Here is a 27,114-nt window from a genome sequence, read left to right as displayed (position 1 = left end):
ATATTACGAATTAGGGTAACCTAGGGCAAAACGAGACACTTTCAGGGAGAATGTTCATAACTTGAGAAGAATCACGTTTCATAACAAGAAATTTTGCAGGCCACTAGCACATTAAGTGTCTAATAATCTCTTAAATATTTGTGGTGATAGGTTGTTGCATTGGTACATAATTAAATTCAAAAAGACAATAACTACCCTGTCTCACTTTCCCCAAAACCTGGGGCAAAGTGAGACAGATTTCATTTGAAGAAAAAACTAAGTAAAAAATATAATTTTCAGTAAAATTAAAGCAGACTTTTAATAAATTCGATCTGATTAAATATAAGAATGCAAATAAAAACACAAAATTATCATTTTATAATGTAATTTTTACTTTTAAATCAAAAAACATGATAGAAATTAAAAATAATCAATAAAAAAAATGCATGTGCAAAGTTTGATGTTTGTAAAAAAATTTGAATAAAATCTATTCACATAAAAAGCTAACATCATTTAATGTGCACTCTTCGTGTACCCTAACAGTACATACACAACAAGTTATCCAGTCAATTTGGGTATCATTGCACCATTTCCCTAGACAAACTGGACAAAACCATTCCTCTTCATTGTTTACATTTTTTTCAATTAAGCATTTCTTTAATTTTCTTTTCTTTTTTATATTTTTTTTGTTTAATTTATTATCATTGTTCTTTTCCAGTAAATTTTTTTCCTATATGGAGAACTAGTTATAATTTGAGATTTTTCAGCTAATTTTCTTTTTGTAGGATAAAGTTTTGGAATTTGAAGTATGTCTTCAAAAGAACTTGATGAAGAAGCAGTGGTCTCTAAAAAGCTTTCAATTGGCTTTAATTTATCATGACTCATTAATTCTAATGTAGTCATTCTTTTTTGTTATCGCGTTCAAAGTGAATTTCATGAGGTATGGATAACCTGATTTTATCATTATTAACACTTAAAGATGTCCTTGGATATTCATTTTCTAACAAATGTGGATTAAATGGGACAATTCCAGTCGCTCTAAAATTAGAAGTAGCATTTTCCATATTAACAGCTGTTAAATATGCTTCATTAAAAATTTCTCCAAGATTTTCTATTTGTATTCGTTTTCCTGAATGGTTTTGCATCCATCTCATACATCCTTGATTAAAAAAGGTTTTCAAAGGCTAAAAATCCATGGTCCAATGGCTGAAGTATATGAGTTGTGTGTGGTGGTAGCGATAGCAAAAACAATCGATTGTCACGAGCATAGTCTATAAGTTTTAAACTTTTGGTATGAGAATGATGACCATCAAATAAAACTTTGTTGATCAAGATGCATCGTACATGTTTAACAAAATGTTGTATATATTCAAAAAATAAATCAGTATTAACCCAGCCATTTTTTTAGCATCCTTGAACAGTTCCAACTGGAGCATTATCTGTGAGTAATAATTTCTTTTTTTTGCGCTTAAATATCATCATGGATGGTACATAATGACCAACAGAATTATATGCGCATAAAATTGTTGTTGTGACTCCTTTTTCCCCACTTGTCACTGATGAAACATACCGTTTTCCTGTAGATGAGATAACTTTTAATGGCTTATGGACGCATGACAACCCAGACTCATCACAATTAAAAATTTGATGTGGCTCAAAGTGATATCTAACAAATTCTCTAAATTACTAAAATAGATTTTAATTTTATCTTCGTTCAAACCAAATACTCTGTTTATAGAAATTGCTTCTGAGTTTCTTAGTGATAAATCAGGATGGCGTAATGGCGATAAAAAGCCTTGCACAAAGTCTTCTTCTGCTTATTTACTATCTTTGTTAAAAGGATTTGGAACTAAATTTTTTTTGCAGAGCTCAAATACTATCAATCTAATATCCATCATTGAGAGACCATAAAATAAATTGTCCATATCTGAAATAATAACCTCTTAACTCCAAAGGTTTTATCTATCAAATAACGTAGATCAATACAATAAAAAATTAAATGGTAGTTATAACGTGACGATTATAATATTTCTCAAGGGAGTTGTAAATTGATAATTAGTTATAATTTATAACATTCTTCCAATCAATAAAATTAATTGTCCTCAAATCCAAACCTTTGGGTCGCTTTCCGATTTCGTTGAGAACGTCTGGGAAAAGGGCTAGGTTGTACTTCTGGATGAGTTTCCATTTCAGATACCCTATCAAGCAAGTTTTCTCGGTCTGTAATTAGTGGTTTATTTAATTGTGGGGTATGCTCTGAGTGAATGGAATCCTTTTTGTCAGCATTTTCAGGATTAGGATTAGGGTTTTTTTTTATCTCCTTCTAATGGTGCTAAATCTTTAATTGATACAGTAGATTCTCGTCCGTTTGGATATTTGATGTGGGCGTACTGTGGTTCAGCTTCTATTAGATCGGCTTCTTCTACTAGGGGATCGTATTTACTAGATTGAAAGTGCTTCTTTACAAATACTTTCCCTTGTTCTAGTAACCAGGTTGGCATAGATTGTCCGTTCGTAGATCTCCGTGGAAAATTGCAGAACCTTTCGTGTGGTGTTGCATTTATTGCAGTACAGAGTAAAGAATGTATCGAATGTAAGGCATCTTGTAACATGATTTCCCAGTTTTCGACTGGTAGATTTTTCGATTTGAGGGCTAATGTTATTGATTTCCATATTATTCCGTTAAAGCGCTCTACTTGTCCGTTTCCTCTAGGGTTATAAGGTGTCGTTCTGCTCGTTGCAACACCTCGAGTATGAAGGAAAGTACGTAGTTCCTCTGATGTTAAGGAGCTTCCTCTGTCAGAATGAACATAAGCAGGCATGCCAAATAACGAGAAAAGATTCTTAAAACACTTTATTACCGATGAGGAAGAAGTATCAGGGCAAGCAAAAGCAAATGGGAATCGTGAGTATTCATCAATAATTGTAAAGATGTAACAATTTTTAGTTGATGTTGGAAGTGGGCCTTTAAAATCTATGTCAAGGCGCTCGAATGGTTGGGTTGCTTTTATAAGATGAGTACTGGGTGGTTTGTAGAATCGAGGTTTCAGTTCGCAGCAGGTAATGCACTGGTTTACGACACTTTTAATCTTTTCTATAGAGTATGGTAAGTTTCGACTGCGGACAAAATGATTCATTCTTGTGATGCCTGGGTGGCAGAGAGCATTATGAAGCTCCTCTAATTTTACTTTATTGTTACTAATATACGAACAAAGTGAGTTTTCATTGTTTGATAATTTTTGAGTCAGTAAAGCGGAGCACGAGGAACGTGTTAAACAATCAGCTGCTTGGTTATACTTTCCTGGTCGATACTGTATGTTGTAGCTGTAGCAACCAAGTTCAGTACGCCATCGCATAATTTTATCGTTTTTAATTTTGCCTCGATGGTTCTGATTGAACATATACGAAACAGCTTGTTGGTCGGTTACTAAGGTAAAATGGCGTCCGGTCAAATAATGTTTCCACTTCCGAAGAGCTTCTACAATCGCGTATGCTTCTTTTTCAATAGCCGGTTGGTGCGTTTCATGTTGGTTTAGAGATTTTGAGAAGAAGGCCACTGGCTGACCATTTTAGTTTAATGTTGCAGCCAACGAAAAGTCAGAGGCGTCCCTTTCGACAACAAATGGGATTGTTTCATCAATTGTTTTTACAACAGCATTTGCAATATCGTTCTTTAGTAGTTTAAAAGCGTCTGTAGCTTGTTGATTGAGTGGGAATGTTAGACACTGTAATAATGGAAGAATTTTTTCAGAATAATTACGGATAAACTTTGAGTAATAGGAGAAGAGTCCTACAGTTCTTTGTAAAGCTTTACCATTAAGTGGTAAAGGTAAATTAAGTAGGGGTTGTAATCTTTCTGGATCTGCCTTTATGTTGTTATGAAATACAACATAGCCAAGTAGATTTATTGAACTAACTGAAATTACACTTTTGCTGCTGTTAAAAGTAAGTTTGTTTTCCTTCGCTGTTTCGTATAACTTCTTTAAATTAAAATCGTGTTCAGCTTGAGTCATCCCTGCTACCGTAATATTATCTAAATACGCATAGGTGTTTTTTAAAGAGTTCTCATTTATAAATTCGTCAATTTTCCGTTGGAAAACAGCAACGGCATTTGTTAGACCGAATGGCAAGCGAGTAAATTGATATAGTTTGCCATCAGCTTCAAATGCTGTATATGGCTTGTCTTCTGTTAGAAGTGGTATCTGATGATAGGCGCTAGTAAGATCAAGAGTACTGAAATAGTGGTACTTGGACAATTCGTTAATTTGGTCTTCTATTCTGGGTAGAGGATAGGCATCGAGGTAAGTGAACTTGTTTATAGTTTGGGAATAATCAGCACACATTCGTTTTTTGTGTCGTTCATTTGTAGTGATTACAATTTGTGCCCTCCAAGGTGAGTTACTTGGTTCTATAATTTCGTCCTTTAATAATTTCTTAATTTCGGATTGAATAAACAGCTTATCAACGTGACTGAATCTTCGAGATTTAGTTGCAATCGGTCGACAGTCTTTGGAAAGATTTGCAAATAATGTTGCAGGTGATATTTGCGATTTCTTTAAGCTACAAACTGACAAAGGGGGTAATATTCCCCCAAAAGGGATTGTTATATTGCTATGCTGTTTCATAAAAGCTTGACCAAGGATAATATCAGCGCATAAGTTAGGTAAAATTGACAATATCAGCGCATAAGTTAGGTAAATTAGGTAAAGGTGATATTAGCATACTTTTGGTTTTGGAAAATCATATTTACCCTACAGTAGCCTTGAATTTTTGTACTGAGTGATGATAATGCCATCGGTACATTGCCGCTACTTTTCGTATATGGGATTTGGTAATTATCTACTATGTATTTGTTGATAAAATTGTCCGAGCTTCCCGTATCTATTAAAGCAGAAAAGTTCCACCCATTTATTTCCACCTTCCGAATTGCGTACGAAAGGCAATTAGTTGTCCCAGCACTAATCATTGCTACTATATCATCGGATTCGGTAACAGCTAATGATTTGTTTGATTTACACACTTTTGCAAAGTGTCCTCGTTTTTGACATTTGTGACATGTGGTTTCTTGAGCAGGACAAGCACTGCGTGGATGGCGATTGTTTCCACAAAAGTAGCACAGTTTTGTGGACGGAGGTGAAGTTAACTGATTATCAGTGTATTTTCTTGCATTATGCATTGCATCGATTTGGGGTACGCTAGATTGGTACTGTTCCGAGTGCTTTTGAGCAAATTCTAATGAGCGTGCTTGGTCGAATGCCGATGTTAGTGTGAGTCTCGTGTTTTCCATTAGCCTTTGACGTATTATGCTTGAGTTTAAGCCAGTGATAAACGCATCTCTAACATCGGCTGTTACTGCTTTGAAGTTGCAATCTTTTGCAAGAGTTCGGAGAGCTTGTATAAATTCGTCTAGTGTTTCGCCAGCTTGTTGCTTACGTGTTGCTAATTGATGCCGAGTAAATATTTCGTTTTTTGGTTTAACGTACAACGATTTGAGAACGTCGATCGCATTTTCAAAAGATAGTGAATCGGATATATATTCATAAACAGTTGGTGATACAAAGTTTATTAATATTCTTAGCTTTTCGTCAGATGTAGATTCTGAAGATAAGAAAAAATTTTCGAGAGTTTTAAACCAGTGAGTCCATTCTTTACCTGATGTTGAAGAATTTGGATTCGCGTCAAATCTTTCAGGACGCAGATATTTCTCCATGAAAATTACTTAATTTTTTTTTTTTTTTTTAATTTTTTAATAGATAAATTGAAATAATAACCTCTTAACTCCAAAGGTTTTATCTATCAAATAACGTAGATCAATACAATAAAAAATTAAATGGTAGTTATAACGCGACGATTATAATATTTCTCAAGGGAGTTGTAAATTGATAATTAGTTATAATTTATAACAATATCTTTAACATACTTATTTAGATCTTGTTCTTGGTTATCAGAAAGCACTTTTCTAAATCTTCCAAGTAAATTAGTATGTAAACTACTTTCAAGTGAAGCCTTTTTAACACGCCGATGTAGTGAATCTTTTGGCACACTAAAGTTTTTACAAGCTTTTCTTAAAGACATCTTGTTTACCTTTACTGCTGTTATAGCATTTTTCATGTCATCTTCGTTCCAGTTAGCTTGATTAGTTTTTTTCTTGTAGTTTCTCATTTAAAAATTTTTGGGCACTAAATGACAACAAAGTTATATTATATTCTTTTAAAGTTTCTAATAAAATTATGTTTTACTTTTACATAAAATTCTTTCATAAAATGATAATATCGTAAACGTTTACTTTGACGATTAATAAAGTTTATTAACTTGCTAGCCTAAACGTTTACTTTAACGATCTTTTTCAGTAACTAGCGTTGTCGCACTTTCCCCGCAAATGTGAAGTTGTAAATTTCTTAAATATCTTTGAAACAAAATAATCTGTCATAAAAATAAGAGTGGCGGCTGAAAGATAACAAATAAATGATTACAAACTCAATATAACGTTTGTTATGTGGTAAAAAATGGTAGCGTACGTGGATTTTTTCCGTAAGAAGAAAAGTAATTTTGATTTTTCAATCAAATTGACGCAACTCGTAAGCTTTAAACCGAAAGATACAATGGCATAATTTGGAAAGGAATTTCACTTGCTCTTAAATCAAAGAATTTACCTACTATGAACTGGGAACGTGTTTTACCCGATGTCCTTCATTCAATGCGCTCCTTACTTTGCACTTCTACTAATGGTACACCTCATGAACAATTAATTGGATTCAGTCGATGTTCTTCTAATGGGCACTCTGTTTCTACATGGTTAACTAACTCGGGTCCTGTATTGCTTAAAAGTCATGCTTGACACTGCAAATATGATCCTCTTGTTGAAAAGATTGAGCTTTTAGAGGCTAATAGTAAATATTTTCATGTAAGAATGCCTGATGGGCATGAGACCACTGTTGCTTCAAGACATCACGCATCAATGGCTGAGGAAATCAGTGATAATGATGGAAATTATAACTACAAAGATAACTCCAATGAATCTGATAGAATCCCTTCATCTGAGCCTCTCCATCCGAAAAGATCTCAGAACTTTTCTACTTTCTCTCCAACAAATCCTAAAAGAATTTCTATTGAAGAATCAATCCCTCGTTATTGAGAAAGATCCCGGAAAATTTAGTTAATATAGTTATCAACACATTTTAAAGAATTTTTTTTTATTGCAAAAATAAAAAGTAATTGTGAATGTCTTCTAAATGTGTTGTTTTGTGCCTTAAGTCATAAGGCATTTTTAAACAATTTCTTTAAAAAAAAAGCAATAATCGCTTTTCGGAATCCGTTTAGAATTGATTCCTAAACGTTCAGATTGATTTAAGTGTCATTTTAACGCGATCTAAATCCATTTTAAATCAGCAAAAGCCTGTAAGGGAAATACATTTGCGTCGGTAAATTTTTTATTGCTATTAATAGCAATAATTATTGCAACACGCATCGATGTTAGAAAATAACTGAAAATTAACGTAGAAAAGACGCGGAAATTTTCAACGTTTGTTTTTAACGTTGAACCTACGTTGAAATAACGTTGAAACTTAGATCGTTATTTTTCAACCATATTTAGGCACCGCCGATTCGGTTCGTAAAATCCGCAAAAAGCCAATCCGACTTATTTTGCGGATTAAAATAGTCAGTTCGTAAAAATTTTTCGGATTAATAATCCGAAAACTAATTTACGAACCACTAGCGGATTTTTTTTTGTTGCGGATTCTCTTTGCTGTTCGGATTATTAATCCGAAAAATTTTTACAAATCAATTTAACTTTAATTCGCTTAGCGAATTATACGAATCGCGTTCCGTTCGCGTCACCATTAAATGGTGTGGTCCAAAAAAATTACGTTTTTATTATGTGCGCGTCCTATAAATAGTGGATTTCTTTTTTATTTTCAATCAGTTCTATTTGGAAATCTTAACATACAACAATTCGTTCAACAGATCAAGTCTATTATTCTTCACCTACATTTATTACGGTAAGCCAATATTATATTAATTTGATTTAAAAGTTAAGAATATTTCAAACTGAATTTTTGCGGTTTTTTTTTTTTTTTTTTTGTGGATCGAATTCCTTTGCGAATTATTTCGCTTTGCGGATTGCTTCAATTAGTGGATTGGTCCGATAAAATTTATATTGTAATATTTCTTCTACTTAAATATTAACAGAAATAAAAATAGAAATAGAGATAAAAACTAGTTTGAAAAATTGTTACGCTCATTTCAATAATTAAGGCAAATAATTAGTTCTTTTATTGAAAATTTTATGCATGCCTCTAAAATATCATTTATTGTTAAGACGAATATTAAGGAAAATTTTCAAATAACTTAATAAATAATTAGTTCTTTTTCGGAAACTGTTTGTATGCATCAAAAACTATCACGTTTTATTAAGGCAAATATTAAGGAAATATTGAGGCAAATATTTCAATAAAAAGTCAGTAAATCGAAAATGTGATTTGATCCGTGTTTTCGAATTTTTAATCCGAAAAGTAATCCTTATTAACAATCTAATCCGTTTTTGTGGATTTTAAATTCAATAAATAATCCGAAATATTCGTCCGATCCGATATGGCAAACTCAATCCGATTCGTTTCTTTTTTTTTTTATTTCACTTTTTTTTTCTTTTCAGATGCCTAAGCTGTCTAATATTTGGGAATTCTTCAACAATGTGGAGGAAAACAAGGCAAAATGCAAGGCCTGTGGCAAAATATACTTAATCAATAAAAGCACCACAAGTCCTTTAAGGAACCATTTGAAAAGAGTCCACTTGAATTTATATAAACAATTAGAAAGGAAAGACAAGCAAAAATCAACAATACCAGACATTTTTGATGAGCTTGCCTCTGAAGACTCAGATTTTGAACAAACACAAGAAAGAGGAAAAAAGAGGAGATGTCCACAAACACAAAAAGATACACCAGTATCGCCACAGCCTGGACCAAGTGGAACTTGTTGCACTTCCAACACACAGACACGGCAAGGTAGAAAACAGGCTACCAAACCTGAATGGGAAGTTACTGACATCAATCAAAGAAGAACTGTTGTTGACATTACTAAATGGGTGATTGAGGACACTCAACCATTTTCTATTGTAGAAACTGACGCATTCACCCGGATGATGAGAACTGCAACCAACGGTCAATTTAGAACCATTACAGCAAAGAATATATCTACAAAATACATTCCTCTCCTTTTTAAATTCATCAAGGAACAAGTAAAAAACATTTTCAATTCAGACAAGTCAAATCTTGATGGAGTGGCCTTTACATCCGACGTGTGGACCACTGATCACACCAATTTGTCTTTCATGAGCCTTACACTCCACTATATAGATTCAAAGTTCCAATTAAAGCTCTTCTTGGTAGAAATGTCCTACTTCCCCGAACAACATACTGCCGACAATATTGCCAAGAAGCTCAATGAATCTATCAACAAACTGGAACTTGATTTTGGAGTCAAAACCTGGATAACAGTCGACGGTGCAGCTAATGTCCAAGCAGGTGTTAGGAAATCAATTGGGGTTCAAAGTGCAATTTGGTGTGTCGACCACCGTCTAAATCTAGTTGTCAGTGGTGCTGTCGATGATAAAAGATGTCCAAAATGGTCAATTCTCAACCACAAAATAACAAAATTAGTAGGTCACTTCAACCAGTCCTCTCAAAAAGCTATGATTTTAGTTAATGCTCCCAAAGCCTTAAAAAACTCCAGAACGAAGTTAGTACAGAGATGCCCCACAAGATGGAACTCTGACCTCCATCAAATGGAGTCTGTGGTGGATCTTCTTCCGGCGATGCATTCTTTAAAGAATCCGAACCCTACTGTTTCTGGAGGTTGTAAGTTGACAGATCTTTTACCAACAGATGATGAAGTGGAATCTATTCAATCTGTCATCCGGCTTCTGAGAGGCTTTTCAGAATTCTCTGAGAAATGCAGCAGTGAAAAGAATGTTAGCATCTGTTCCGTTATTAATTGCCTATACAACATCAGAGGAAGATTAGCAAGGGAGATGATCAAGCCAAAAACCGAGGTGTCATCAGAGCTTGCTCACTACTTCAATGAAGATCTAAACAAAAGATTCGAAGGGGAGTTGATGAATATTGAATTCTCTATAGCTCATTTTTTAGATCCTAACAGCAAGGGCATGTGCTTTGTGGATGAGGGGGAAAAATTTGAAGTAGTCAAAACTGCAGTAAAAAAAGCTATGGAAGAACTGTCAAAAAAAGAAATTTTGGCTAGCCAAAGCACTCCTTCCCCTTCAATGTTGGATGATGAAGATGATGACGACTTTGATTTCACTGAACAACTGAGGAAGAAAGTGTTTGGTGCAGGTTACATTAATCCTGGAGGTGAAACAAGCACCAAGAAAGCCATTTCTACTGAAATTGAGGGGTATTTGAATTCAAAACCAGTTCCAGCAAATACAAATGTACTGGAATTCTGGAAACAAAACCAGTATATTTACCCAATAATGTCAAGGCTGGCCAGAAAAAACCTCTGTATACCTGCTGCATCATCAACATCTGAAAGAGTTTTCTCAACAGCAGGGTATATATACAGCTCTAGAAGAACCAATCTTTCAATCTCAAAGGTTGAGATGTTGGTATATATGAAAGAAAACACTAAGCAACTCAGTAAAATTCAAGACATTGTGTGGCCAGGAAATGAATTTGGAAAATGATTAACTTTCAGTGTGATTTTGACTTTTTTTTATTTCTTAACAAGGAAATCATTTCGTTTCATTGTATATTTGAATATTATAAGTAAATAAAAATGAATCTTAATTCGAAAGCTTTTTTTATTCTGAATCCGTATAAATCCGTAAAAATAATATCGGTTCGGATTCCAATTCGAAAAAAATTTTTCGAATTGCAATCCGATCCGAAAGTATCGAATCGGATTGCAATCCGAAAAAATAATCCGAAAAAATTTTAACGAATTATTTTCCGATAAATTATTTTCGGATCAAATCAATCCGTAAGTAGTTTGAACCGTTTAGCATAGATAATTCGGTGCACAATCCGCAAACCGATAAACAGTAACGAATCGGCGGTCTCTACAACAAATAGCTAATATTCGCCATCTTGAGTTAATTAACTTGGCGGTGGATTTTGTTTTCAACAGCAAAAAATTGCCAGCCTGGTTTCTACCATAAAAAACTATTTTTGGTTTATTAAAGACGTTCTTCTGAGGGTTATCAAACCGACAAACAAAGCTATAGGCCGGGTGAATAAAAACGAGCAATTGCTTTTACTCAGTAATTGGTCAGCTTTACGTGAATTAAAACTTCAGCAGTTTTCCTTATATTTTTATTCACGTAAAGGTAAGCAATTTACTCAGTAATTGCTCAATTTTACGTGAATAAAAACTTAAGAAAAGTTGTTGAAGTTTCTATTCACGTAAAGCTGACCAATAACTGAGTAAAAGCAATTGCTCATTTTTATTCACCCGGCCTTATAAAACGTTATTCTTGTGAAACAAATTCCTTTTTGGAGATTTTAACTTATATCAAATTTTTATGATTTCAATCAAAATATTTATTATTAATAAAGAAAAAGTATTTAAATGGTGGAGGGGGGGGGGGGGGGTACTAACTTGTATTAAAGGAAAGTCAATTGTTTAAAATGTATATTTCTTAAATATAAACAGTTTAAGTTGTTTTAAGTTTATTGCTGTCTATAATCTACAAAAGAGTTTTTCTACTTATTTCATAAAAATTTTAAAGATATTTAAATCAAAAAAGTAAAAATCCTGCTAAAATAAACTGGCATGATAAACGCGATGAATTCCCAATAACGTTCTATTATTTAAAATCTTTATTATAAAAATAAAAAACAAGTTGCTAATACTTTTACACAAAAAAAATCATTTTTCAAGATGGTGAATATTAGCGATTTGTTTTGTGTTTTAGTACTTTTAACTTCAGATTAGAGTACTTTACATGGATTTTGAGTCCTAAATATTTATACAATTCTTAATCAGCATGAAATCCTTTATCATAACCAATCATAAAATTAGGAGTGAAAGAGGGAGGGGGGAAGTGTCGAAGCGCAAAAGTTACCCGTTAAAATACGACTTTAAAAACTCTTTTAAAAATAACAAGAACTGATGTAGTAAATGGAACACGTTTAAACAAAGAAAATTATATTAAAAACACCAAATCGTTTATTATTAAATGACCCATATTGTTTTTTACGAACTTTAACGTAACCTGCACGTTTTTTTTTGTTAATAAGTAACCAAGCAAATGGGCTAGTACTAGAAAGCTTCTATTTTATGGGGACTTTTTTAACAACTAAAAATTTTTTTAATACTAAAAGTTTCTTAGAGTTTCTTAAGTTTCAAATTATCAAAAGAGAGAAAAAGTATGTAAAATAGAAGTTGAAAATATGTTAACAAGTATGATAAAATGTTTTACAGTTAAGATTTTGGGGCTTCTAGTACAAATTTCTTATAAAAATAAAAAAACAAAAACGCGTTTGACGGAAATTTCCGTAACCGACTAAGTCAGATTATTACGATTAAATATAACAACTAAATCCATTAATAAGAGTATGACCGGACATTATGAACCAAATAATGACGTTTTTTACGAAAAATTCAATAAATATGATCGATTTTCGGGAAACAATAATTTTACTCGTTCGCGAATATCTTCGTTTAAGGCAATCGAAAGTCTCTCCTCTACAAAAAAGTGAAAATTATTATACGAGTAAAAGATAGAATTTTTTGAATTAAGTATAGAATATGTGGAAATCTTTAGCAAATCTTACAGTTTTCAATTATAGTAAAGCTTTTGTACGAAATTATCATAGTAACCCCGATGGGAAAAAATGGCTAAAACCACAAACAGCTATTGGAGTGAGCGATTTTAAAAAGTTGGTGCTAAACAGCACTGCGTTCGTAGATAAGAGTTTACTCATAAAAGATTTCCTAGAAGATTCAGGAGAAACATTGTTAATGACCTTTCCAAGAAGGTGGGGCAAAAGCATTAATATGGACATGATTAAAAAGTTTCTTAGTATAGAAATGACCCAAAATGGCGAATTGTTACCTAGAGATGAAAGACAAAATCCTAAATTATTTTTAGGGGGAGAAATAGATTTGGGATTAGCAGGTGGCAGAAGAAAACTACTTACTGAGCTTAAAATAGCTAGACATCAAAATATTATACTTGAACGTCAAGGTCAATTTCCAGTAGTAGATGTTAATTTTAAAAATACCAAAGGAGATTCGTATGAAGAAGTATTAAGAAGAGTTAAAACAGTGTTACATAAGAGCTTCTCAGAACACGAATATTTATTCAATAGTAGTAAACTAAGAAGAGATGAAGTTGCACTTTTCAACAAATATATTGATTCTCTAGAACACCAAAATTTAACTACCAGTGAAGTATTTGAAGGATTGTTTACACTGAGTAGTTTCTTAACAAAGCATTTTGGAAAAAAAACTTATATATTGATGGATGAGTATGATGCTGCAATAAATCACTCCTACATTAAGTTTAGCAACAAAGAATCAAAAAAGGTGGTAGACCTTTTTAGAGGTATAAATGAAACTACCTTTAAAGATAACGACTATTTAGAGAAAGGGCTAATAACTGGCGTGTTTAGAATAGCAAAAGCTAATTTATTTTCTGCACTAAATTTAAGTGAGTATAACATTTTAGATAAAAGATTTTTTGAGTACTATGGCTTTACTCAGCAAGAGGTTGAATATATGTAAAATCAATATGAAGTTCCAGAAAATTTAGCTAGAGATATAAAAGATTGGTATAATGGTTATACACTTAATGAAAGCCAAACATATAATCCATGGTCGATAGTTAAATGTTTGACAAACTTTGAAGAACATAAGTATATAAAAGATACACAGAGACTAAAAAAAGTAATTTTGCAAAATTACTGGGAAGAAAGCGGTAATATAGAATTTATAAAAGATTTGTTTAAAGTACCGTCAGTAAAGAGTAAAATGGGCCGGTTGTTAAACGATGATTCTTTATTTTTTAACTTAAAGAAGCAAATTAGCTCTAATGATTTTCAAATATTAAAAGAAGTTATGAACTTAGGTTCGAACTATGAAATAAATGAATCAGTAGCTGACATATTATTTTCTTACTTGTTCTCTGCTGGTTACTTAACTGTTTCTACAGAAAAAGATTTCAAACTACCAAATAACGAAGTAAAAGCTGAATTTCAAAATAAGTTGCTAGAGTATTACAAACAAGAATATAATATAGATACAAAGTTTTTTACGGATGTTACTGATGAATTGCAAAAAATTCTTGATTCTAAAGATAAAATAGAAACTGGGAAAGCTACTGAAAGCTTTAAAGAATCATTTACAAAACTATTAGCGAAATTCCCCAAATTTGAAAAGCTTAAAGGTGAGAATATTGCAGATAATATTACTGAGAAAGCCTTTCATGGTAATGAAGATTTTATACATTGTGTGATGACTTACATAACACTCCAACTCAAGTCTATATTTAAATTTGGTACAGAGATATACCTTGGTAAGGGAATAGCCGATATAATGTTTATTGATGAAAAAAATAAAAAAGGAATTGTAGTAGAAATAAAATATAATAAAGATGCTACAATAGCTGTTGAGCAAACTAAAACTAAAGAATATGCCAACAGATTAACAGAAAAAATGGATACTGTTGTAATTGGTTTAAATGTTTTTGAGGATAAACAAGTTGATGTAAGATGCTATGAAATTCCTAAAGTTAACAACTTTTAAGGTAATGGTGCTGATGAGAGGAATAATAACTATAATTTACCCTATAAAGACTAGTTTAACAAATACTAAAGCAAAAGTATTGAAAAAATTCTTCAGCTCAGAATAAATGACTGGGATACTGAACTAAAAGAGAGAAAATAAAATTACCAGCAAATTATCAACTAAATGCTGGAAACACAGATAAACACACTAAAAATGATAGAAGAGATTACTAAGTTAAATATCAAGGTTAATATTTGCTATAGCTAAATACATTCTTTATGACCTCTTAAAATACATTTTTTGTAAACTCTTTTAATATTCAATCTTGAGAAATTTTTTTTTTATAAATATATATAAATAGTTAATTGAGCACATGGGACTGCCATGAACCAAACCAAGGTAAAGGACTAACTTACAATTAATGACTGACGAACATTAGAATTACCTACTATTAAAAGCGTACAATAATGAGCCACCAAATGGATTAACATGAACTAAATCTATTTAAAGTAAATAGGTTTCAAACTTTTCCATTTTTTCTCTTAGAAATTTTAAAAGATATTTATAAAGTTTTCTTGACATACCACCATCAAAATGTTTATATATTTTTTCTAATAAATCTGACATTACTTTTGTGAATGGCATATTGATTTTTTTTACACTTATCTAGAACAGATCTATTCTTTTTAAAACTAGACATAGCATTCCATTTTTTTATTTTTAGATTTAGAACTTTTTCTCTTGATTTTAAATCATTAGTTTCAATAATACCAAGTCCCTTAGAAGCTGCAACTTTTTATGTCTTCTATGAAAAAACTTGATTCCTGAAAATTTTAACATGTTTGAATATTCTTGGTCTAATTAGTGCACAGAGCAATTATTTAAAACATAAAAATTTTTGCGTTTACTCTTTTGCATCTGAGTTTCTTCTAATAGTTTGACCAGGTCTTCTGTTGTTTCTTAGAACAGGTTTCTTTGCTTTATATAAAAATCTAAATTTTTTTTAGTGTTATCATGAGGAAATGCAACAGCTATTTTTATATAAGTGGGTTTTCCAACTTCACCTTCAACTTGTAATAGTGTAACTGTTATCCCTCTTTCCATTGTTTTATGACTTTTCTTATTAACTAAACTACATTGAAGTAGGTAAAACTAAACCAGTTTAGTTTATACTGAGCTTATCTTTACTAAACTATATTAGTGTATACTAGTATAGCTACAAAATGATACAACTATCATAAGAGAAATGGAATGTAAATGAAAAATAATTGGGTAAAAAAAGAATGGATATTAAATGTCATTTTAGATGTATACTTTGCAAAATGAAATATTTAGACAATGGTACAAACCATTTCATTTTTGTATTAGGAAAACCAATGAGCTTGGTGTGAAGATAAATTTATTAACTTTATTAAAGCTTGCAATAAATTTTAACTATTCTCAAAACTAAGCGGAAGGCAAACTTTTACTAAACCTATATATATTACATATAATGAACTCAACTTTAAGAAAACCACAACATATTGAACTCGTCTATGATAAAATTGAACTCAACGTGGATAAAATCCTTTTGTAGGTATTGAGAAACCAAAACTATTGAAACACTTTTTATCCAGATTTTAGTCTAAAAGGATGTCAAGTAAGCATCATTTGGTATAGTCTATTGGAGACTGTAGTATATTTGAATTACAGTGTCATTATCATTGTTAGCTTGTATAAGTATGATTAGGATACAAATGATTTAATTAAACAAAAGCAAAAAAAAAACAAAACATCAAAATGGTAAAAGTGAAGAATACTACAACTGATGATAAAAAGCAATGTTATCATTAGAGGGAATCACAACAAAAGACAAGAGAGAGAGCAATAATATATGGCTAGATTCTATTTTCTTCTGACAGGGATCAGATTATTAGGGTTATTAAAGCTCACAAGCATTATATTGTTGATTTTATTTTAGCAGCGTTTATGATTTTTGGTGGTGGCATGTAAGATTAACAAGAGCATTTAAAGTAAACCAATTGTCACTTTTGGAGCAGTATTAAGATTGATTTCACTGATCAAATAAAAAACTCAATTACACATTTAGGATCTATCTACAAAAAGGAACATAAATTACCATAGCACTTTTCTAAAATTACTGCTTAGCTGTGTTTTACTCTGCGGGATATTGTTGACACCATTAAAAAGGAACAAGAATTTCAAGCAAATTTATACAGTACTCTGAAATTCCCTGAGCATCACAGCCAGGCTCTTTCTATATCAATTCAAAAATAAAGCTCAGAAAAGTAAAAGATGATGATTGGAGCAAAGCCTCTACCTCAGAAATATATACCTTGCCAAGGCCATAGTAAGATCTCACCGATAATCAAATTAAATTAGTGATAAAGCATATTACTCTTGATATCAAAAGTAGGTTGATATATTCTGAATATAATTCAAAATTAATTTTTAAGTAAGAACTTATATAAAAGAAAAAAAGAATTATCTTCAGAAAGTCGCAATGATAATCGTTTTCAAGAAAACTGAGAAAAAATAAAAAGCAGTAAGAGAAGTATGTGAGAACCTATTTCAGATTCTGAAGAAAATGTTTAATCAGAAACCAGTAGTGTTTCTGATGATTCAAACCAAGATTTATTCAAAGTGTTGTGAGGGCAGGGTTTAAAACCTGTGGTTGGAGTTTTAAGTATGTGGATGGGATTTAAGTATTTGTGAGAATTGGGCTTAAAGAGTTAAGTGCTAAGATGATGAGATTATAAAGGCAGTGAAATAAGACTGTTAGCATGGTGGTGTCAATAATATGTGGGGGGTGTTTATGAGTAGCACAGGAATAGAATAAGATAGAGTGAGACTTGTCAAAAAAAATATTAATACATATAGTAATAATAATAATAATAATAATAATAATAATAATAATAATAATAATAATAATAATAATGATGATGATGATGATGATGATGATGATGATGATGATGATGATGATGATGATGATGATGATGATGATGCCTTAATTGAAATATATAAAAATTAATAATACTTACCATTGGTTTTTTTCTTTTAACTTAAATTACTTAATAAATATTCTCCACTATTTATCTCATGATTATATATTCTATTAATATTAACTTATCCAAATAATAATACATTTATAAAGATAATGACACATTTAAAGTCACTCAAATATCTTTTTCTTACCACTTTTGGACACGTGGCCTATATAAACTGTGCTCACTTTTAAATCTTCTTTTTCTCTTTTCCTGAAAAAATCTCGTTCTTTTAAATCTTCTTCAAAAAATTCTCTAAGTGAATTCCTCATGAATTCTCTTTAAAACCTTCTCATAAAATTCTCTTTAAAATCTCCAAAAATGCTTCTTATGAAATTCTCTCAAAAAAGGAGAATCTCCTCAAAACTTTTTCCCTAAAGTCTCTCATCAGGAGAATTTCTGAAAATCTTCTAAAACTCTTTTTTAAAAAAACCACAATAAAAACTTCTTCTAAAATTTCCTCAAAAACTCCATTAAAACTTTACAAGATTTTCATGACCGATCCTTCCTTTTCTTTGCAGATGTTTCTTGAATGGGCAATAAATCTCTCGGATGGGCAATAAATTTTTTTCAAGTTCGTTTAGTACTTTAGTTATACCTTCGAGTCATGGGTTCTCTGAAACAGGTTTTCCCGGTTTTCTTTTGATTAGTGTTTTATATATTTGTCTCAGAATGGCTACAGAATTTTCTTGAACTTTACTAATAAAATTAAGTTGCAATTCTATCTTAACTCGTTTTTGCAAAAGCTGTATTAAACTTTTATACTGTGACTGATTTATTTTTCATGTAATTGTCCACCTGGTGTTTTGGCTGTCTCGTTCTTTTCTTCGATCAAATGTTATATGTTTTGAGTTTGGTAAAACTTGAGTATAATATTTATAAATTTCCTCATTTTTCATTCTCACAATATTAATAAAAAAGTTTTCTAATCCACTTATAACAAAAATTGAAAGAGATAAAAAAGAAGATAAAAAAGAAATTTTTTAAACAAGAAAGATATTAACAAGGACTATAGCAGTACTAAAGACCATGAGGCATCTCAGAGATAAACGGCTATGAAGCGTCATATATGCTGGCTGAAGCGTCATATATGCTGGCTAAAGCAAAAGGAAAGTGCTTCCTTAAATAAATCAGTGAAAAAAAATCAGGAAGAATCTGAAAAACTAGTGGAGTTTACTATAGTTAAAAAGTTATATCTTGGAAAAAAAATATTGAATTGCATTTTTAAAGGAAGATTTGCGTAATGTGAGGAGGGAGAATTAAGTTGAAAAAAACAATTAGGAAAAGACTTACACACGAAGACTTTACCTATCATGTAAATAAACGATAAGAAGATAAAGTATAAGATACAACAAGGAGAGTAAGAAAATATTATTATTTGTGATTTTATTAACGCAATTAAGGTATGGTCAAAAATATCAAAATTTTTCATTCTTTGAAAGTAATTTTTCTTAGGATTTTCATTCATGCTGAAAACGATAGAATTATCTATTTTCCAATATAATGGTTGAGATACTAAAACATCCCTCAAAAAGAGGTCACTCCACAATGTCCGTAAAAATTAACGTAAATTTGATCAAAACACAGCTAAGAATTTTTGTACTTGGTATTTTTACGTCAGTGGGTTGATAATGGAAATGAATTTTCCAAGTTTGATAAAACTATATTGAGTTTTGTGAAACGAAGGTTTTAAATGTTATTAATGTTAGATTTTTTACTTCATATTTTGCTAAAAGATTTTTTTTTTACAATGAAAATTGGACTAGAGGTAGGCCTAAATAAAGTTAATAACAGTTCAATGTTAATAACTATTAAGATGTTACTTCTGGTATAAATATTTAACAGATTATTTCCAATGTCAAATCTTAAATACAAATAGAAAGTGTCTACATTTTTAACTAATAATCATGTCCTGTAGCCAGGGAGTCGACTATAACCACTAGACTCATTTGGTCTTTCCACACTCCAACTTTGTTGTCATCTTCATTCCCCTTATGAAAATTACCCAGTACCGTCTTCTTTCTCCGTTACCGCATCCATCTTCGTAAGACAGTAAGTATTAAGGTAAAATATTATCTAACTTGTGAGAATTAAATCACTTCTTAAACAGACTTTTTGCTGGTTAGTAAATACTAAAACTGCTGCTCCCATTTCACGGAGAACTCAACTTATTAAAATCTTGTTGTAATGTTGTTGAGCGCTTTTCTAACGCTACGAATACAAAGATTGTAATATTTTTTGATGGTTTAAATTTTAGCATTTCAAAAAATGGGAGTAGTAGAAGGGGACTCATAGAAAATTGGGAATATCAGACCAACGAAAGAAAAATAATGATAAGGAAAATATAGATCTTTAAAATGTCATTTTGTAACAAGTAAAATGTTGGAGACTTTTACTTACTATATATTTTATTTATATATTTTAATTCACTTGGGTTCCCCCAGTTCTTTTCTAACTGGAATTCTGTTTTCCTTTTCGGTGGCATTTGAAAATTTCTTTAAGACCTTTGCCAAATCTTCACAAACTTCATTGCTATCAATAGTTGATTCATCGACATCATGTTAACTTTTTTATCTGATTTAACATATAGCGAATATGTGAAAGAGTTGAAGTTGTTATAGGGGTTTTTTTCATCGAGTCAAGTCCCGGAGACAAACACTCTCTGTATAACATTGATTCATCACCAACTTACTATGGGCTTGGTGAGTTGATTGGAATGTATACAGTATTCTCATCATCATTATCCACAGTCAGGAAAGGAGAATTTCTATATAATGATGACAAAGAATTCCATGACCATGTTTCAGGAAATCTTATAAATACCAGGAAAAAATACTGGCATAAATATGCAGATTCACGCAAACTTTTGCAAGAACATTTTGGCATCAATTTGTCACTTCTAAAATCTAAAGTGTAACCTTCATGATTACCTGAGAAACTGTTTACCGTAAATACTCCATGACTTTGTAGCCAAGCTCCAGTCATCTCAGAGTCATTAGCAAGTGAAATCTTCTCTTAACAGTTTTTGATAAAATCATTTGGTCTGTTGAATAGATATTGTGAGGGCTGTGGGTTTTTTTTTTTTTTTTATTTATTTTTATTATTATGTTATGTTTTCTTCTTTTGCAGTAAAGGCGAAGGGGAATGGGAAGGGGAAGGGGAAGTTTGGGTTTAGTGTGTGTTGTTGGATTAGGTATATGGAGGTTGGGAACTAGGTTGATGGTCTGGGGAGTATTTGGTTAGGAAAGGGCTAGGTTTGAGAATAGTTTGGTAAGGAATGGGCAAGGTCTAATCGAAAAGGCTTAACTTACATTCGCCGTCCTCAGTATATTCTATACTACAAAACTCAACAAATGTTCTATTGATGTGTAACGGTAAGCACTCTTATATTTGTGTGACGTAAATCTAGTGGCGCAGATATGCTAAGGTGAGCAGTAAAGCATCAAACTTTTCAATAACAATATTTTACGCATATAGTAATATCAACAATAATATTAATAATCTAAATGCAAACAAAGGTGCTTACTACTGGTTCTTCTTCTTTTACTTATTTTTCTTAATAAATATTCTCAAATATTTCTCATCAATATATATGTTCTCTTAATATTAACTTGTACATATAACAATACATTAATTCTCATAATAACGCATATCGAAAGTTACTCAAATATTTTCTTACCAACTTTCCTCATAAAGTTCTCTTTTAAATTCTCCTTTAATTCTTCTCATAAGTTTCTTGTTAAATTTTCCATAAATTCTTTTCATAAATTTCTTATTAAATCTTCAAAACTCTTTTTCTCATAAATTCCTCTTTTAAATCTCTTAAAACTCTTTCTCTTAAAATTCTCTTTTAAATCTCTTCTTCAAAAACTCTTTCTCTTCTTCCAAAGACTTCACTTAAAAACTCTAATTCTTCTTCTCTTAACTCTCCCAATAAAAGCTCTCTTTAAAAACTGTCTTCCCAAAAAAAACACACTCTCTCTCTCTGCCAGATTCTTTCTTTTTTTGGGCTTTTATAGTTCATTAGTTTACTTGACAGGTAAATAGGTCTCTGTATGTACGTCTTTTCTTAATGGTTATTTTTTTATTTTTTGCTTCATTAGTTTTCTCGTGTTTTATTTATACGACATGATGAATAAGTCTCTGTATGTACGTCTTTTCTTAATGGTTATTTTTTATTTTTGCTTCATTAGTTTTCTCGTGTTTTATTTATACGACATGATGAATAAGTCTCTGTATGTACGTCTTTTCTTGGTTGACTCACTCTTTTCTTCCTTCCAATGTTATTAGCTTGAGTCGGGTAAAACTTAAAGATAATGTTTTTCAATTTTATCATTTTCCCTCCTCACAATATTCAGGGACAGTTGTATTTAGGGGTGGGAGTTAAGGTTACTTTTAGTCTAACTAAATTTAGTCGACTAACTTTTTAGTCAACTAAACTTAGTCGACTAACTCTTTAGTCTAACTAAATTAAGTCGACTAACTTTTTAGCCGAACTAAATTTTGTCGACTAACTTTTTAGTCTAACTAAAATTTGTCGACTAAAACAAGATTTAGTTCTAAAAAAATCTAATTAACCTATAACATTAAATTTTCACATACAATGGCACATTATTGTGGCGGTTGAATGTCTCAATTATGGTTCTTAGGAGCCAGTCAAATCAAATTCGTAACGTATTAAATCAAATTTGATAATTAGAATTTTTTCCCCAGCTCTGAGACAACTACCAATGCGGTTGTTCCAACTGTTTATAAACACCCAATGTGCACGGAATCTCAAAAAGGCACCCTTAAAGATGTTTAATTAACATTATTATTTATTTCATTAGTTATTTATTAGTTATCTCAACGTTGTTTCAACGTTGTGTGGTTGCTGGGTATATCCTCGTTTTTGCCAAGTACCATCACAAGAAACAGTTACATCTGAAATTCAAGTATCATCTTTTACTGTAAACTTAAGAGCTGCATTGATCACCGATTGTGTTGCAATATGCTTAAATAACAGCGATATTTTATATCGAACATCATTAAATGTGACTTTTTGAAGTGGAGGTGGTAAGTTTAAAAAACCACATAGTTTTTCTAATGCACTATGTTCTTTTCCAATTTCACGCATTGCAATTACTGAACGTAAGTTTATATCAAAAAAATTTTCAGAAATTTCACTTGAAACTTTTTTACTGGTATAGAACTTCGTATTCCATAAACATTCAGTGCAACTCAATAACAACAAAGAACTTTTTTTATTTCTATGATCTATATTCATGTTAATAGACTTGCTCTCACAGTCAGGGTTCCAACTAAGGTAAGAGTTTGTACAATAATATCAAGATCAAATAAGCTAGACTTATTTTTATTACTTTAAGGTTATAGAATAGCTTCATTATTAGCAATAACATTGCTGGTTGATGTTGTAAAGTTAGGTAAAATGCTTAAAGCATTACTCTCAATTAATGGCAGTTCTTTGCTCACAAAATAATCTTCATTCTGGGCAAAAATTGGCAAACTTGATTTTATAGAAGTGCTTTTTCTTTTTTTAAACACTCTGAAGGCACCAATTTTTCTTCTCCTCAAAGCATCAGTTTTCATATTGAACAATTAGAAATAATATATCTACTTTTATCTACATTAAGCATTTTAAAACACAATAATGAATGATTATACTCAGGCTATATTTAGCACAAGTAACTAAAATAGATAACATTTGCTATTAAGTCACTTTACAAATATGACAAGAAATAAAGTGATAACAACATATATAAATGCTGGTTTTATAACTTTGAAGGCAAAAAAAGAAGGCAAATATCACTCAATACTTTCTAAAAACTTACTATAGAAAATACTTGCTTAAGGCAGTTTAATAAGAATCAATACATTATGTTTACCTTGTTGCTATGCCATTGCCAAGGAGCAATTTTCATAGTACCTTTTTTAAAATGAAAAATAGAAGGCTTTATATAGAATATATTGGAAAATAGATAATTCTATCGTTTTCAGCATGAATGAAAATCCTAAGAAAAATTACTTTCAAAGAATGAAAAATTTTGATATTTTTGACCATACCTTAATTGCGTTAATAAAATCACAAATAATAATATTTTCTTACTCTCCTTGTTGTATCTTATACTTTATCTTCTTATCGTTTATTTACATGATAGGTAAAGTCTTCGTGTGTAAGTCTTTTCCTAATTGTTTTTTTCAACTTAATTCTCCCTCCTCACATTACGCAAATCTTCCTTTAAAAATGCAATTCAATATTTTTTTTCCAAGATATAACTTTTTAACTATAGTAAACTCCACTAGTTTTTCAGATTCTTCCTGATTTTTTTTCACTGATTTATTTAAGGAAGCACTTTCCTTTTGCTTTAGCCAGCATATATGACGCTTCAGCCAGCATATATGACGCTTCATAGCCGTTTATCTCTGAGATGCCTCATGGTCTTTAGTACTGCTATAGTCCTTGTTAATATCTTTCTTGTTTAAAAAATTTCTTTTTTATCTTCTTTTTTATCTCTTTCAATTTTTGTTATAAGTGGATTAGAAAACTTTTTTATTAATATTGTGAGAATGAAAAATGAGGAAATTTATAAATATTATACTCAAGTTTTACCAAACTTAAAACATATAACATTTGATCGAAGAAAAGAACGAGACAGCCAAAACACCAGGTGGACAATTACATGAAAAATAAATCAGTCACAGTATAAAAGTTTAATACAGCTTTTGCAAAAACGAGTTAAGATAGAATTGCAACTTAATTTTATTAGTAAAGTTCAAGAAAATTCTGTAGCCATTCTGAGACAAATATATAAAACACTAATCAAAAGAAAACCGGGAAAACCTGTTTCAGAGAACCCATGACTCGAAGGTATAACTAAAGTACTAAACGAACTTGAAAAAAATTTATTGCCCATCCGAGATTTTTATGGCTTAAAAACTATCATTTTTTTAAAAAAAATAAAAAAATACTCTTTTTCATAATTTTTCTAAATAAACTTTTGAAATTTGTGTTTCCATAATTTTTTTGTTATTATTTTTGAAACTTTTATAAAATTTCACTTCTTTTGAGACCCAACATGATATGCTTTTAAATGACTTTTTTTTTAAAAATATTAGGAACCCTTCTGATGTTTAAGGGTCTTGAACTACCACTAAAAATATTTTTTATTCAAAAATTTTTAAAATTTAGTATTAATTTATTACATAGAACACATTTATGGGGTTTCATAACACACTTTCAAAAAATGTTGTTTTATGACACACCTTAATATATATATAATATATATATTAGGGAAAGGAAAATTTAAGTTTTTTCTAAAAACGGTTTTTTGAATAAACCGCGGTTTTCAATGTTTTAAAAACGGTTTTCCGGTTTTCTAGTGTATCTTTTTATTTTATATATTTCAGGGGAACAACAGCAGCAAAAACTTAAATATATATAGTAACAATGTCATAAACATACATTGAATACAATTGAGCAGCAAACAAATAAGTCTTTTAAATGGTTAATTTTACGTTTCTTAAGACTATAAGCACGTAAAAAACATAAAGCATTGAGTGTTTCATCATTTAACCTTGACCTTAGTTTAGTAACAAATAGACCACTTGTAGAAAATGACCTTTCAGCCTCCACACTTGTTACTTGTATTGACTTCAAAGCTGTGTACAACAAATCTAAGTTGCTTGTTCGTTTTTTGTTAGCTCAATTACTGCCATTTCTTTGAGCATTAGTTTAGAAGTTAATTCTATTTTTTGTTTCTTTAGTGTAACCCCTTTGAGTGTCCTTCTAATGGAGAACTCAGCTCTTCTGACAAGGAAGTAAATTGCTGTACTTGTTCCTGACTAGTTTCATTGTCTGACAAGTTTTCCTCATCTATAGACTCACTTCTCTTTTGCTCAAACAAACGATTAAACAAACGATTAAACAAACTTGATGCAGTAGTAGCAATTGCATTTCTCTTTGGCATGGAATTTTCGAAAATGTCATGAGTTGCTTCATTAATGACATCAGGATTATGCAGATAATTTAACTAAGTTTACTAATATAACATTCCTCCTTTCAGTGACTCTTTTAGTAAATGAGTTAACTAGCTCTTGACTGAAGGTGTTTTTCTGGTTTTTTAGCTGGGGCCAATGCTATAAACATAAAAAACGAAGTTTTTTCCGTAAAAACACGAAGTTTTTACCGTAAAAAGCGAAGAAAAAAAAAGTCCATTGCTATAAACGTTCAAAAAATTCTTTTTTTAAGATAAAAACTTCGTTATTAAATCCGATGCTATAAACGAACAAGGGAATCGCTTTTTCAGATAAAAAAAATGCGTTTTTTCGAAAAAAAAACTTCAGATAGATTTTTGATCTCTATTTTAGATATTTTCTTCGTGATTTTTAGCGGCCATTTTTGAAACAACGCTAGCGCTTCAAAATTATTGAACATTCATTGTTTGTGTTTTTATGTAGATATTTTATAGATAAAACTGAAAAGGATTTTAGTAACTCCATAATGAACTAATTATTCAAAATCTGCATTTAATCGATTATTCAGTTCCTTTTTGTGTTTCGTTAAAACGTATTTAAATTTCAATGCTTATTTATGTAGGTTTTCTATAGTAATTTTGGTTAAACAAATTTTTCATAATGTTTGACTAAAGAAAAGTATAAATAGTCGACTAATATGCCATATAATTCACAAATACACAACAAAATAAAATGCTGTCTAAAGAACTTAAAATGTTACTAGCAATAGAGATCAGAGAAAACAAAGAGGTTCTTCTTGGGAAGCTTGGTATGTTTTAATTAGCAAATGCTGCTCTGAAAGCTTTCAGCAATCACATGTGGTATCTCACTGGGGAGTTAGCTCCACTGTCTCTAACATCAAAGTGCAGCCATTGAGTATTTACCTAAATACTCAATTGTTATTCAATATAGGTGGGTCAAAAATCCGATAAAATATTCAAATATCAATTTACCACTTTGTAACTAAGGAAAGTATCCAGTAACTAAGCAATATAAGATCCATAGCAACTAAATTTTAAAAATTGTCACTTTTTTAAGAAGTGTGATCTCATATTGGTACTCATGCCAAATTTAGTGAATATAGTACTTATAAAATATCTGCAGATAACAAAAGTAGGTTGTTGCTAATCAAAATAAAGGTATCCAAGGCAACGATAAAAAAATATTACCTTCATAAAAAGCGCAGACATCATTTTAGTATTCATACTAATTTTAGTAAATATAGCTCTAATATTAAATTAGTTACGAACTTTGTAAAAGTCAATTCTGGCCCACTGTGGAATGATATGGCAGCGCATACCCAAAACAAAGTATGTTTCTTTAACACAGT

The 27,114-nt window shown here is 30.9% G+C and overlaps 4 protein-coding genes and 1 long non-coding RNA gene across 6 annotated transcripts; 3 read left to right on the top strand and 2 right to left on the bottom strand.

Annotated features, from left to right (window-relative positions):
* Positions 1-4,678: 4,678 nt before the first annotated feature.
* LOC149892306 (uncharacterized) lies at positions 4,679-5,689 on the bottom strand. Its single transcript, XM_090078104.1, has one exon. The coding sequence runs from the start codon at positions 5,687-5,689 to the stop codon at positions 4,679-4,681; it is 1,011 nt and encodes a 336-aa protein (XP_089934230.1).
* A 2,353-nt stretch (positions 5,690-8,042) lies between these two features.
* On the top strand, positions 8,043-11,392 carry LOC149892305 (E3 SUMO-protein ligase ZBED1-like). The gene is made up of 2 exons (XM_090078442.1): positions 8,043-10,887; positions 10,983-11,392. The coding sequence occupies exon 1, from the start codon at positions 8,633-8,635 to the stop codon at positions 10,679-10,681; it is 2,049 nt and encodes a 682-aa protein (XP_089934568.1). The 5' UTR covers positions 8,043-8,632; the 3' UTR covers positions 10,682-10,887; positions 10,983-11,392.
* Positions 11,393-11,650: 258 nt separating this feature from the next.
* Positions 11,651-22,115, bottom strand: LOC149892302 (uncharacterized). Of its 2 annotated transcripts, XR_016449754.1 has the most exons (3): positions 21,451-22,115; positions 17,923-21,273; positions 11,651-12,684 (listed from the first exon to the last, which is right to left on the bottom strand). It is a non-coding gene; the product is annotated as an uncharacterized LOC149892302 (long non-coding RNA). The 2 variants fall into 2 exon arrangements; XR_016449755.1 differs by lacking the exon at positions 17,923-21,273.
* On the top strand, positions 12,656-13,725 carry LOC149892304 (uncharacterized). Its single transcript, XM_090078443.1, has one exon. The coding sequence runs from the start codon at positions 12,748-12,750 to the stop codon at positions 13,723-13,725; it is 978 nt and encodes a 325-aa protein (XP_089934569.1). The 5' UTR covers positions 12,656-12,747.
* On the top strand, positions 13,972-14,745 carry LOC149892303 (uncharacterized). The gene has a single exon (XM_090078444.1). The coding sequence runs from the start codon at positions 13,972-13,974 to the stop codon at positions 14,743-14,745; it is 774 nt and encodes a 257-aa protein (XP_089934570.1).
* Positions 22,116-27,114: the final 4,999 nt, after the last annotated feature.

This window comes from Hydra viridissima, unplaced genomic scaffold (assembly GCF_058129835.1).
Source record: "Hydra viridissima isolate aposymbiotic clone 2 unplaced genomic scaffold, HvirCarnegie_v1 scaffold_2, whole genome shotgun sequence".
Lineage (NCBI taxonomy): Eukaryota > Metazoa > Cnidaria > Hydrozoa > Anthoathecata > Hydridae > Hydra > Hydra viridissima.
This window is presented reverse-complemented; position numbering and strand designations above follow the sequence as displayed.